A 14,529-nucleotide genomic window follows, 5' to 3' on the forward strand; every position below is an offset into this window, starting at 1 on the left:
ATTCAGTCAGACGACTTGGCTACTTGCCGGTGTCATAATTATAGTATAGATTATGGAATAAAAGGTAGCCCATCACCCACATTTAAGAGGTCATAAAGCTTAAAATGTGGTATGAAATGTAATATTTTTTGTGTGTATACTATACATCGAACGCGATGCAGAACCATATGCTCAAATTACATTGGCAGATAGCGACTGGCCCGATCGTCTGCCACGATTGCCAAAATCTATTATATATGGTTTTCCGGGATCGTGATCGATCGTGAGTAAATTGCAACCAATCCAATTTCCGTCTGCCACGATTCACGAAGATTCAAGAAAAGATTGCCGAAAACGTACGAAAATATCCGAAACTACCATCCGCTTGCGAGGTTAGGTTTGACGTAAAATTGCGAGGGAAAACTGTTCAGTGTAGCCACCAATCTAACGAAGAAATAGTTTTCGGTCAACCTATATTTTTAATAATAGCAACACTATGATTATTTTAAACCAATCAAAAGCAAGGACCAACGCGATCGAATCGTTGCGTGTAATTGCTTGTAGTGTAAAGACGTTGGTTACGACGGTCGGCGTGGATCGTTGGATCTGGTGAGATCTGCCGGCACGTCTGCCAATGTAATTAAGCCTTTACTTAGATAATAACCTAACTTTAATAGACCTATTTCGACAACCTAAGTTCAGTGAAAAAAACATATACTATTCTTATTAAAATGCCTAAGTAGAAGAGAGAAAGAACAAGCGACGTGTTGTTCCTGTTAGAACGGCTGCTTAAAAACGACAACTCTGCATTACGCTCTTAACTTCCCGCCCGCTTCTCTGATTTTGGACAATCACAAAAATTCAAACGTATAACGTTACACGTATGCTTGAGAAAAGGCGTGTTTTCACATTACCTTTACTCCATTGTCGTGTACATATATATAATAAGTTATGGGCTATTTAAAAAAAATGCTAATTTATCTGATCTACTGTGCCTAGGCATGAGTGTGTATTTTACTACAATAATTTAAATATTATATAATATGTATATACCTACCTAATTATTGATATCCTTATCGCAGTTTCTTCGCATCAACTCCATAATGACTATTTAAAAAATAATGCTGATGTAAAAATAAATGGGAAACCTCGGTAACCAACTCGCGTATATAAAAATTGGTACCTATATAATCATAAAATGGTGTATATGTTAGATACATTTAGGTATATTGTTACTACGAGTAAATGCTATTTAAAAAACAATTAACTTAGTGAATCGGAGACACTTGCAAGAGGCACACTTCGAGGTTTACTCAAAAATGACTTCTTGGATGACTAATAATTGCGATCACTCTTGCGTGACGTACGATGGAATATAGTCCAGGGTTAGCGAACCTTGATACGTACGCGTGATTATTTTTCGACTGTCTGACGAGCCGAGCAGTTTTTCATGGTGAAAAAAATAAAATATAGTTTTTAAGAATTCTACTAAAAGGTTTAAACATTGGACATAGTTATGCAGAAAGTAGCCAGTTCGTCCTTCTCGCACCTGATCTATATCATATCTCATTCTTTATTTTTTGTGGACTGGCTACTTTCTGCATAACTAAATCCAATTTTTAAATCTTTTAATGGAATTCTTAAGAACTTTTTTTAATGACTACGTTCAATTATAATTGAGTTGGTAGATTTCACCTTGTTTCTAGCCGAAGGAATATCTTTTATTATTTGAATATTTTTTTCCTTGTTTACAAAATTTTTAAAGAAATCGTGGAAGCATTAGCCACGCTTCTTTCATAATATATTCCCCACTATTTAACGGTTTTCCATTCGTATCGATTATGTTTGAGGCAAAATATCAATTTGTTATAATATTTGAATGACTGCCGATACATTTCATTAGGTTTTTTGGTTGAATATTATAAAATTGTACTATCAATAAATTCTGTTTGCTCGTCCTTTATTTTCTTAAGGAGACTTATTGTTTGTCTCATAATATGTTTTACTGATGAGGTTCTGCATTCAACTGTCCCAGAAAACAAAATACACACTGCTTTATCGCCTTCGTTAATCGCCAAGCTCTAAGCTCCACCAATTTTGTTTCTTAATCAGTATAACCATTTTTGTGTTCAGAAATGTAATTGTTTGTTACTGTATTACTTAGTTTGGTTCGTTACATACAAATGGACACTAGAATTACTCCGATCAGATGAGGCATTCTCTTACTACAGTGGTCTCAAGCATTCTAAATCGATCAATATCTGAGGTTTACCGTGCGACTTCCCCCGCCGCCTGATGAGGTCAGTGCGATAATGTTATGTATAATGCATAAAGCCTAATAATTGAGCTATCCAATTATATATCTGCATGAAACGTAATGCTTATTCTTGAAGCTGAAGCAAATATGCTTGCCATTTTTTATACAATGCGTTCTGTTATTTGCATGAATTTCGCCGTTTTGGTTTGCGTATCCATTGGTAAATGATATTAAAAACTGAATAAAATAACCATGGCTATGTCGTCATTATTTTTTAATACTATAATAAGTATATACTTACCTACTAACATTTTTCTACTATTTATACTACCACTAGTGGCACGCGTGTTATAGGTTTGCCATCACTGAGTATAGTCGTATTACAGAGTTGAGTCTACCAGTAGCAAAGAATTAGTACTAGACTAGTATTATTTTAATAAATAATTTATTAACAGTAGTATACAAATATTCAAATTGATCATTCGTATTTAATTTGGGCACGGCGTAAACAATTAAAATTATTGAATACATTGTTGACTTATCTTTTCTATGATATTATTAAATTGTAATTTGTATGAAAAACAAGTGAAGTAAAACGTGAAGTTATATCCACAACTATTCGTTGTAGCAATGTTTCCGAAACTGTGGTTCCCGTACGTTTAAGGGAAAATAATTGAAATGGTTAAGTATGGCTGTCATCGGATTCCCAGATCTCAATTATAATATTATTTATTAAATAATATTCATTTTTCACGTACAATCAGTCATGGTTTTCGTAATGTTGTTATGACTTTTGAGATAGCGGATCTACAATTTCATAACATTACGAATTAATGTTACTTATTCATCATAATTTCAAAATATTAATAATTCATATACCTAGTGTAAATATGTATAAATAACAGGTCAGAATCGATTGGACATTTCGCTCAATTATAAGTTTCCGTGAAAAACACATCGCACCGAATTGCCGTTATACCCATTTATTATATTGCATCGATTGTAACCTTTGTAGTTATTTGAATCAGTAAATAAATTCTCGCCTCGTCCACTATCACGAGCAAGTACTATCGTCTTTCATCTGCAATACCTATCCTCCGCCGACCCAAATAATAGAGGTGAGTGTCAGAATTATGAACTGTCGATAAACAGAATGCCACGTTTGTAAATCTTATATACATACAGGTTTTAAATAATAATAATAAAGACATATTCATAATTATATTTAAAGTTTTCGTCGAAATATTCAAGATATAAAAAGCGAAATCGAATGTTTTTTTTTAATAATTTTAATATCGTAATGAGATTGAAACATTTATATACCGATTTGGTTTTCCGATTTACTTTCAAATTATATCGCTAATACATAAGTTAGTTGATATGTAGGGACTATTAAGTGACTTAAAACTAGAATAATTACAAGATAAAAAGAACTTTTTATATACAACGTTTTTAAATTTTCTGTTGAATCATATTATAAACTTGACTTGACTAGCTTAAACGATCAAAAAAAATGTACTTGATAGAAATAACACTGAAATGTCATTTTGACATGTCATATTGATTTCCATAGTAACGCACGTATATATTAATAATTTAGTTGCTAGGACCCCAGACCCCTAGCAACCAATAATGGTGTCGAAATAACTTTTCATACAAAACAGAATTAACTAAATTGAATTCAATTCTACTTAAAGATGGCTAAAAGTATTAAAAGAATGCATTGGCATCGTGTTCTGATATATTTTAAAAGTTTCAAATGTCTAGCTAGTCGGGAAGTTAGTTAAAAATCGATTGCAAGATTTGTACCGGACAAATAAGAATACGAGCTAAGAAAAACGATGTAAAATTACCTCGCGAGAAGCATGTCTAATAGACCAGGGGTGGTCAACCTTTTTATACCTACCGCCCACTTTTGTATCTCTGTTAGTAGTAAAATTTTCTAACCGCCCACCGGTTCCACAGTAATTGTAATTTATAAATAAGGGAAGTAACTTTAGTTTGTGAAATTTATAAAGCAGAGCTACAGCAAGTTAAAGCATATAATAATAATTACTTACTAAATACTTTATATCACACTTTCGCTAAGTTTGGCAGTAGTTAAATCTATATTTTTATCTATACTTTACATACATATAAGCATGAAGTCTGGTGAAATTGCATTTAATTTTATGAAAACATAATGAAAACGTTTTTAAAACCCCTACCGCCCATTATGGAAGCTGGAACGCCCACTAGTGGGCGATAGGGACTAGGTTGACTACCCCTGCAATAGACCGTCTGATTGATCAGAAAACCTACATCTAGAAAATCAACATGACATATATATAGGTACTTGCACTAGAAAACAAAACATTGCAATGAATATTAATTGTCCCAGCACGAAAATAATAGAAAATTACAATTTAGTAGATGAAAAAAGATTTTAAAAATTATAATATATTATCGTGTATTTTTACAGTATCCGTTTGCGTCACCGGATCATTTCTGAACTGGCATATTGGTTTACCTCTAATTCTAATAGATGCAGTTACATTCATCAGACGATAATATTATCATTGTGAATATCTGATCGAGGACAACAAGCTATCTCGTCACGATGTAGTCTTTTCTTTGTCGTGGTAGGTACTTAATAAGTTGAATATTTTATTAATCACTAAATTCATTATTGGTAGTATTATTTATGAATCATTGTAGTATAAGTATACAATAGACGAGACAAAATATATTGTAATGAGTCTGACGAACCATGTAATTTGTATTCATTGCATCGTGCAACAATAAAATTATTCTTGTTTGTACTATGGGTACAAGACATTATTATTGACCTAAAATTAGTATAAACATAAACTATAAACATTATATTTTTAACATTAACTATACTTTCTGCCCATTCGTGCAGAAGCGATGTACAGTAGTAATACTTTGGACGCTGAAGACGCACCTGGCGCGTAATGACCAGGCGGCCGATCGATGTAATTAACGTGCATTTTAAAGGTGGTAATTAAAAAATCATTATCTAGTCAGCAGCGAATAACATAAAAATACTTAAGGCCATACTTCAGCTGAGGCACGGTCTAAAACGATCGTGACTACGCGACGCGCAGATTGTGCAAACGACGCGTGACGAACAAAACATAATTTGTCATAAAAAATCAACATGCGTCCATTTAATGTAATGTTTATTGTTATATTACTAATAATAATAGTATATTCATTGACATGTTTTATGATGATATGAAGTAAATAAACAAACAAACAAACAAACAAATATAGAATACTGAAATGTCATTTTGACATTTCATTTTGATTTCCATAGTAACGCACGTACATATTAATAATTTAGTTGCTAGGACAACCGCCTAAGCAACCAATAATAGTCTTACTTTTTACAGATTTTTGTGAAATAACTTTCCATACAAAACAGAATTAACTGAAAATTAATTCAATTCTGCTTAAAGATGGCTAAAAGTATTAAAAGAATGCATTGTACCGGACAAACAACCACCGGACAAATAAGAATACGAGCTAATAAAAACGTTGTAAAATAACCTGTCCCGTGCAGTGGCGAAGGGTGGTGGGTTGTCAATCAAACGTATTTGTTTTTATTGAACTAAGACTATACAATGTGTAGATTGTGTTTGTTAGTATTTTACATATAACTAAACCCTATTAATTCATGTCGGATCTTAACAGGCTACCCTCACCCCCAGTCACTGGTTCCGCGCTTCATCACATGTACGCTGTTTTAAAACGCTCATGTGATGACGACGGGGAATCCCTGCTAAAGGGTACCCACTTTATACCCATTTATAAAAAAATATAAACAAGTCACAAGATCATCGAAAGTGACCCGTGTAAATCCGCCTTAAGTAACCCTCGTTAAACTTTAGAAAATAAAACAAAACCCGATATATATTTTAAGCTTTTCCACTAACGAACTGATTTTTAAAACAGTCTGAAAAAAATATTTGATACAAACTTATAAAATGAAACGTTTTAAACTTAATGGTAAATTTATAACAAAGTTATTTTGGATAACAAATCGTTACGAATGGGGATAAAAATTCTTTTGTTGAATAGAAAGAAAATTAATCCCGTCTGTAAAGTTTTCAGTCATTGTCATCAGAGGATCGAAACGTTTTCACTTAATATTCATTGTAGGCAGTAACTACGTTCTAGAAAATCTAGAAACTTCTCAATTTAACGGTGTTAAAAGTTTAAGATTCATAAAGCAATCGGTATAAGGCGTTGTTTAGCGACAGGATTATGGTTGAAAATAAAAACAAAAGAGGTTTATAATTTTAGACTGTATATTATAATATTAATAAATTATTCAGCCGGGTACGCTTGGTGATATTGTGTTAATAATCCCTCCCCATTCTTTTCCATCAATACACTTCTTGAACTAACTGTAAGTAAGTAAGTAAGTAGGTATGTACCTACCTACCCGATTGTTCTTTTTGAAATCATTTCGAAAATTAAAAAGTATTTGTCAACGATATTATGGAACGTGGTTAAATGATAAAATTGAGAAGCAGATGTAGAATAAAGTTTAATTGAGAAAGCCCACGGTTTGAAATTCGCAAGGGGTTTATAAGCCCTTGATCAAAGTACTCGTAGTCGTTATCTCGAAAGGTAGATCGACGACATATATTTTATATCTTAATTAAGAAATCCCCCGCGAAAATTTTAGATCGATAGGACCAATACCAAAAAGATGTAAGTGGCATGGGCCACGTCGCCCCATACACGAAGCCTCTAACAGTGTTAAATTAACGCAGAAACGGTAGTTTTAGAGAAGACGTATGGAATTTGAACGAGAAGACCCAGATGTATATTAGTAGGGTCGCTTATGAGGATACTTTAATTTTTGATGTGCGGCGTCTATTAGTAATTCAGTAGTTCATGATATAGAAAAAGTCGAGATTTTTTTTTTAAATAAGTACCTACGTCAATGACGACTAAAACTAATCGGAATGATTCATTAATTCTTTTTATAAAATAGAATTCTACCAAGTTAATGCTAACGTAATTAATACACATGACATTTTCCTAAATTCATAGAATTTTATCACATGATTGAATAAAAAATACTGTTGATATTTTCAAATGTGAAAAATTTGTGTTAATTTTATAAAATGTATTAAACACGTCTTTCACTTAAAATATTTTGGTATTAATATCTACTTTACAAAGTTTAATATATGTAGAACATGGAACCGCCATAACAACATGTATTAAAATACAATAATAGTTATGTTGTTAGGATTTTTTATGCTTTGACAATTTTTAAACTGATATACTTTATAATGAAGCGACAGTATCGTCTGCTTCATGGAAAACCGTAATTGCTCTCAAAAGTTGTAATATTTGTATTCGTTCCGCCCTTTATATTATGCCGCCTCTATGCAACGCATGACTCACCTACCTCCACGAGACGTCACTGCCCCTCAAATACGCAATATTTGTTTACTACGTGTGTTCAAAGTTATAATTAATAATATGAACATAGGTATTACATCTAAAAGTCTCGTATCATGAACAACTAATTGCTTGTAGAACAAAGTTCACCTCAATGGATCAATAACATTGCGCGTTAACTCAAGGATAAAGAATGCATTTAATAAGTATCTTATTGTACAGTGTTCATAAATGCATACGTAATGAATGAGTTAACTTGGTGTGTTCATAATGCCATTGCCATTAGAAAGTAAACTCCTACGTATTCTGTTGAAATATATATTATATTATGTGGTTATTGATGTATTTGTATTATTAACTGCAAAAATGGTACTTTGGGGATACGGTTAAACAGTTTAGTTCGGTACTACTGTAACAATGATATAAATCGATGACTATTTTTTATAACATTTAGTACCTATTCACGATTTAAACTCTTCTGATAGAAAATAAAAGTTGGCATACAACAAATATATCGACCTCAGCATCCTATAATGCAAGGAAAGATTTCTGGTATGCTCAAGAATATCTGGAGATTAAACTCAGAACTTCAGCAGTACTTACGGAACTCTTATTACTATGTTTATTTGGGATGGTTGGTTCATCATCTAAATAACTAGTATTATGATGATTTTTTATAACTTAGAAACACTTTGGGCCCACGTTGGTCGCCAGTTAGGTAGGTTTTAGTTATAAAATAGAAACACTTCCGATTTTATAATTTATTCCGAGTTCACAGAGATTAATCAACAATAACAGAAAATAGATACTTCAAACGGTACACGAAAATAGACTAACAAGATAAGATGACTCGCTCGACCAAATAACCAGATGGACTTGCGAAAGGATTAGTTAAGTTCAGGTAGGTTGGTAGGTATCACATTTGAAAACTAGATACCACACTTTTCACTAGAAACGAAACTCGATAGTGTAAGGTGCTTAGTCTCAAAATAGAGGACCTGTATGATCAAAATGGTCAGAGCTAATCAGACTAAACTGACTGGCTGTGAGAGATATCAATTTCGGAGTCAACATAGACTTAAGTCCTAATCCGTCTACATAGTGCTTGCGACGTCCAGTCAATGGGCAGCGCCATCTATGGGTCTCTTTTCGAAGTTACACCGCTGTATATAGAGTTAAATCCTAATCTGTCTGCATAGCGCTTGCGATGTCTAGTCAATGGGCCGCGTCATCTATGGGTGCTATACTAGGTATTTAAAAATATAATACTTGGCACTTAGGTAGGTACGTAATAATATACAATAACCATTGTGTTAAATATGCAAAAAAAATCTGAAAAAACATTCGAGCGAAAATGTATACCTATATATCATAAATTTACAGTGTGACACAATTAAACTATTCAATATGTACGCGTTGACATTATTAAAAATAATAAACACAGTTTTCATTATATTTTGACATCATAGGCTTTCGGTGTGGCCAATGATAGAAAGCCCAGAATATTATTACATTTAAAACAATTAAATTATTAATAATTCACAGTGAAAACACGAGAAAGACAGATAAAAATAACAACCCTACATAATAACTCCGTTTTTTATTGAATTCAGGGATTTTTCCTAGGTTGGCCGCACTGGACAAACATGACATCTAATACGAATACTGTAATCGACTGTGTGAACCTACCAACATTTGATTCGAATAAATATTTAGTTAGTATTCATGGAAATATTTAATATATTTCAAAAAAAATATATTATTTTATTTATTAAATATTTTCCATACAAGAAGTGATCTCGGAATTCTGTTTTTTTGTTATCATTATAACATGCATATTAATATGTATGTTTGTAGTGCGTATTTTTTTATTTAATATAATATAGAAAAAAAATATGTGATGGTCCCAATAGCATAATAAATCAAATTAAATTAGATCAAACATTATGTACAGCTGTAATGAATATCTATAATTGGAGAGTTATTGAAAATCGTTAAAGATAAGTAGAGAGAGAGAAAAAACAGAAGTACATAAAAAAGTATATACATAGATAAGACAGGCAATACAAGAAAAGAAAAATACAATTTTAAAAAATAAATACAATAAAAATAAGCGGTCGTCCAGATACAAATTAGTCGTGGATTTTAGAGAAACTTAATTTGAAAGAGTCAAGAGAACAAAACAGGTCCACTCGATCACTGTGAAGATTCAAGGTTCGGCAGAGTCGTGCTACTGGACAATTGTAACCTGAATTGGTTATATCATATCATAATAGTAATATTGTTTGTAATATTTCGACAGTACGTATCTTCCTATAACTTTACTGTCCGAAAATTTACCTACTGTTATTATGTCCAACTTCAAGTGGGCTGTGATAAGCTGGCAGTGACCTACCACACTCTCATATTGTCATTTTACAACTTGAACAAACGTATTATATTTGGCTGATGTCACTAAGCCGTTATAAGTTAAACAATACCACATGTCTTTTACGATAACATAGAAATACTCAATTTCTGGGAAGGTTTGTGTCTTCTTTTGGACACTTATTAGCCGGCTCTCACATAAAAACTCGTCTCGCCTGCAACGTGTCGAATACGTCGATGTGACGTGTCGTTATTCACAAAACACACGTTGCCAAATGGAGCTCCGCAAATTAGTCGAATGCGACTGTTGGTTTGAAAAAAACATATGCTGTTGCAATCGACAAGTTGCATGCTTTTCGGGCTTACAAACACCTACGAATTGGTCATTCCTATACCGGCTCGCCGATCACCGCATCCAAAAAGCTATACGTTTCGAACCTTGCGTGCGTAGATGTGCGCGGTCTTCATATGCGACAACGGATCGACGTTTTTGGAAGGTTTGATTTATGGCTGTGCGGCAGACGGGGCGAGTTTAAATGTGAGAGCCGGCTTACTGTCATCATCAAACTATTTTCCTGCTGTGCAATGAGGCCACCACGCGATGGCAATGAGAAACTACGTTTCACGGAGATTCACATCTCCTCTTTCTTTCACTCCAGCGGCAGGCCATGAGTCATGCAATACGAATCAAGTGATATGACGAGGTCACACAAACTTTCTTATGGATAATTTGACAATGACCTTCGCGTGTGCTCCTTAAGGAAATAAAGCCCACTTTCAGGGAGTATGTTATGTGCCCAATTCCCTTCAAAATCACAATGAAATCATACGTTTTACATATTTACGATTCAATTCCTATGGTGCGGTGCGATCGACCAAAATAATCTCTACGAGTGACGCGCATTCGACGACCTCATTGGCTGCATTCCATTTAATACCAATTCGCTGATCAATGAATGGCTGCGAATGCTTTACGAACTGTCAGAAAATATGTATGCATCAAATCTTTGTGACATTAGCTAAATGCCTATCATATTACGAGGGTGGGTCAATAATTCCTTAGAAAAAAGCATTAAAACAGGTTTTATTTTTGTATTTTTTTTTATTTCTCAACATAATTTCCTTGGAGCTCAATACACTTGGTTAGACGTTTCTCAATTTTTTTTAAACCGTCAGAAAAATAAGTTTTCGGAAGGTCCTCAAAATAAGCATTTGTCCGATCGATGACTTCTTCATTTGAAAAAAAACGTTGTCCACTTAGCCATTTTTTTAAGTTTGGGAAAAGGAAAACGTCACTGGGGGCTAAATCTGGCGAATACGGTGGGTGGTCGACCAATTCGAACTTCAATTCTTCAATTTTAGCCATTGATCGTAAACATGTGTGAACACGGGCATTGTCCTGACGAAAGAGGATTTTTTTCTTGTTTAAATGAGGCCGTTTTTCTTCAATTTTGTTTTTTAGCTGGTCCAATAAAGATGCATAATAATCCCCTGTTATTGTTTTTCCTTTTTCCAAATAGTCAACGAAAATAATTTCACGTGCATCCCAAAATACAGTAGCCATAACCTTACCAGCTGATTTTACGGTTTTCGCCTTCTTTGGACATGGTTTGCCTTCGCAATCCACTGCCTTGACTGTTCTTTCGTCTCGGGAGTATAGTGGTGTATCCATGTTTCATCTACAGTCACAAAGCGACGAAAAAATTCATCCGGATTGCGTTGCATGAGCGACAACAGGGCTTTAGAGGCCACCACCCTACTGCGTTTATTGTCGACTGTGAGCAAACGCGGCACCCATCTTGCAGAAATATTTTTCATGCCCAATTTGTCATGTAAAATAGAAATGACGCTACCTTTTGAGATCCCTGTAACCTCAATTATCTCACTCAACTTTAATCTTCGGTCACTTAACACCATATCGTGGATTTTATTGATCATTTCTGGTGTAGTCACCTCTACAGGACGTCCTGAGCGTGGTTCATCCTTTGTTGATGTACGACCACGTTTAAATTCATTTAACCAGTTATAAATAGTTGCAAGTGAAGGAGCAGATATGCCGTGAACTAAATCCAACTCATTTTTTATTTCCTTTGCTGTTAACCCTTTTATATTAAAATGTTTAATAACAACTCTAAACTCAATTTTCTCCATTTTCCATTTTTCCATTTTCCACAAGCAAATTTTTTTTTAAATGTACGAGAAACACACAACAACCCGACCAATCTGATTGAAACTTCGCAGCATACTGAATCGGTAGTGCCGCTGCATGAAAACAAACCGCATGCAGTACTAGTTGCGCCACCTGTCGGCTTTTCTAAGGACTTATTGACCCACCCTCGTATGTAGTAAATCAATGACGTGACTACTGCAATCAGCTGTGTTGTTCCTATGCGCAGCATTGTTGTGACATACTACACCATTTAATACAAAATATGGTTCAATCAAAAATAATAAGAACATCAAACCAATTTCATCAGTTACTGCAATCGATTTTAAATCATAAATATTTTGAAACACAAATGTTATGCCAGGTTTGCAAGCATGTTAGAATTTCGTTCCAAGATATTCGATTTGGGATTCGAATAATCGGTTAGAATTCAAAATGAGAACGACTTTTGCGAAGTTTCACACGATGAATAAAAAAGCGAGGGATAAAGGCAACATTCATATAAATAATTAAAATACTAATATTGTAAGTGACGCCACTGAGTTCAGAAGGCCCACAGGTAGCAATCGTGTATCCGTAACCTGCCTTTACCTTACAGCGGGTCGTTGCTTCTCCAAGGGAGCCGCGCATTTTCCCGCAAACCTCATTCCTAGACACTTCACGCTTTGATAACATCTGCGTCTTTTTTCCATGTACCCGCTGTACGTGGAAAATCATAAACTAAAATGTCAAGGAGTGTTTCCACATTACACCGAGATCTCACTATTTTCGTGATCGTAATAACCGTTAAGTTCGGTTAAAGTTCGACTGTATTTATCGATTTTCTTTCCCACAACCGCCACCCGAGGCGTTCTGACCGCCGCCCGCTTTCTGAACGTCTTCTCGGTTGTGTAGACAGATTAGTTATAATCCAATGATTCTGTTTGATGGCGCAATCGGTAGTGGGGGTGAGCCGCGGCGTTTTTCCTGCAATCGTTCGTTCATTCGAGTCATCATTACTCTATTTTGCTAACTTTTTTCGATCCCAGAAAACGACAAACTTGATAGGAAATGTTAGAAGATATGTTACCTCGCCCAAATTGATGAAACCATGTTCGGCCGCTACCATGTCCGCCATTTGTCTGCCACCCTCGATATGCACCGCCCACGTAGGTGTGTAGTGGCCAGGCTTGCCTTCCACTCCCGCAAAAATCGCCATCGCACAGCACAGCACAAGGAACATTACCACACTTCTCACGCACATTGTAAATTATTTACTATTTTTTTATTCAATTAAAAAAATATCTAAATTCGAAAACAACACCACAATTTATTCGAAAGAACAGCCGTTTATTTATTTTATTCGACACTTAATATTAAACGAATTTTATTACTAAATGCCTATATCACGATTTATGTTGAAACAGTTCATGTATTTTAACGAGACATTGAATATTTATTTATTTAATTTTCAATTAAAAACTTGAATAAATAATGAGTATTATTTTTATACGACATATAATATTTTAATTAAATCTTATTTATATTGCTGATTATATTGAATATTGTAGATTTACATTAGTAAGAATTATTTTTATGTAACTATATTTGGTATATGGGATTTATTTTTATATTATGATATTTACTATGGAATGATTGAATTCTGTTGATTATATTATACAATGTTATAAAAATTACTAGGTAAGTAAATTGCAAGTGTTTTGCAGTGTGATTATTTCAAGCTACGTGGTTGGATGGTTAAAATAATTTTACTATTTACAAAGCGCTCGGAAAACGCAAAATATCAACTGGTAGCGTTGTTGGACATTCTACATATTCGAATGACTTGGTCTCCCATGTCTTAAGACCTCGCTTGCAGATCTGGCCACGGCGTCAGGACATCTTAGAAATCTGAAAAAAAGACGAAATTTTAAATAAGTACAGACAGGAACATTAGGCATAAAGCCCACCAAAAAAGCGTTCGGTGCGCTCACTACTGAGTAGGCCCCCTCCCACCCGCGTATTACCCTTCACCTATGTAATAAGGGGCTCAAGGAGCACAAAATAATTATTATTATCAGCGTCTCTCATAACAAAGCAATAAAAATATTATTAAATTTCTCGGGGCTTGTAATTAATATCGGACACGCAATAACTAAACAAAGAGTTCCCTGTTCTTAAATAATGGCTTCTCGCCCGTCTTATCGACGACGCTTCGAGGAGCGTGATTTTGCTTGCCGTGTTCAATGAATGGACTACGTTGTATTTTCGTTAATTCATATCGCTGAGAAGCCAAAAAACGATGACTCATGGGGCAGGCGGGCACAATGCGTCGTCAAATACAGTGTGCGCTGGC

General features: G+C 34.3%; 1 protein-coding gene across 2 annotated transcripts in view; it reads right to left on the reverse strand.

Moving 5' to 3' along the window:
* LOC147072888 (furin-like) overlaps nt 1–13,564 on the reverse strand; it is a 580,379-nt gene extending 566,815 nt beyond the window's left edge. The window contains exon 1 of one of the 2 annotated variants that reach the window (XR_015070502.1): nt 13,264–13,427. Coding sequence is in view for 1 of the 2 variants with exons in the window: in XM_085945758.1 (XP_085801884.1) it covers nt 13,264–13,437 (174 nt within the window). In the remaining variant the exon portion in view is untranslated. Of the gene's footprint in view, nt 1–13,263 lie in introns of both variants that reach the window. The other variant, XM_085945758.1, reaches the window with a different exon arrangement.
* Nucleotides 13,565–14,529: the final 965 nt, after the last annotated feature.

Source organism: Rhyacophila brunnea, unplaced genomic scaffold, assembly GCF_057557595.1.
Source record: "Rhyacophila brunnea isolate RB1 unplaced genomic scaffold, BYU_Rbru_1.0 scaffold_19, whole genome shotgun sequence".
Lineage (NCBI taxonomy): Eukaryota > Metazoa > Arthropoda > Insecta > Trichoptera > Rhyacophilidae > Rhyacophila > Rhyacophila brunnea.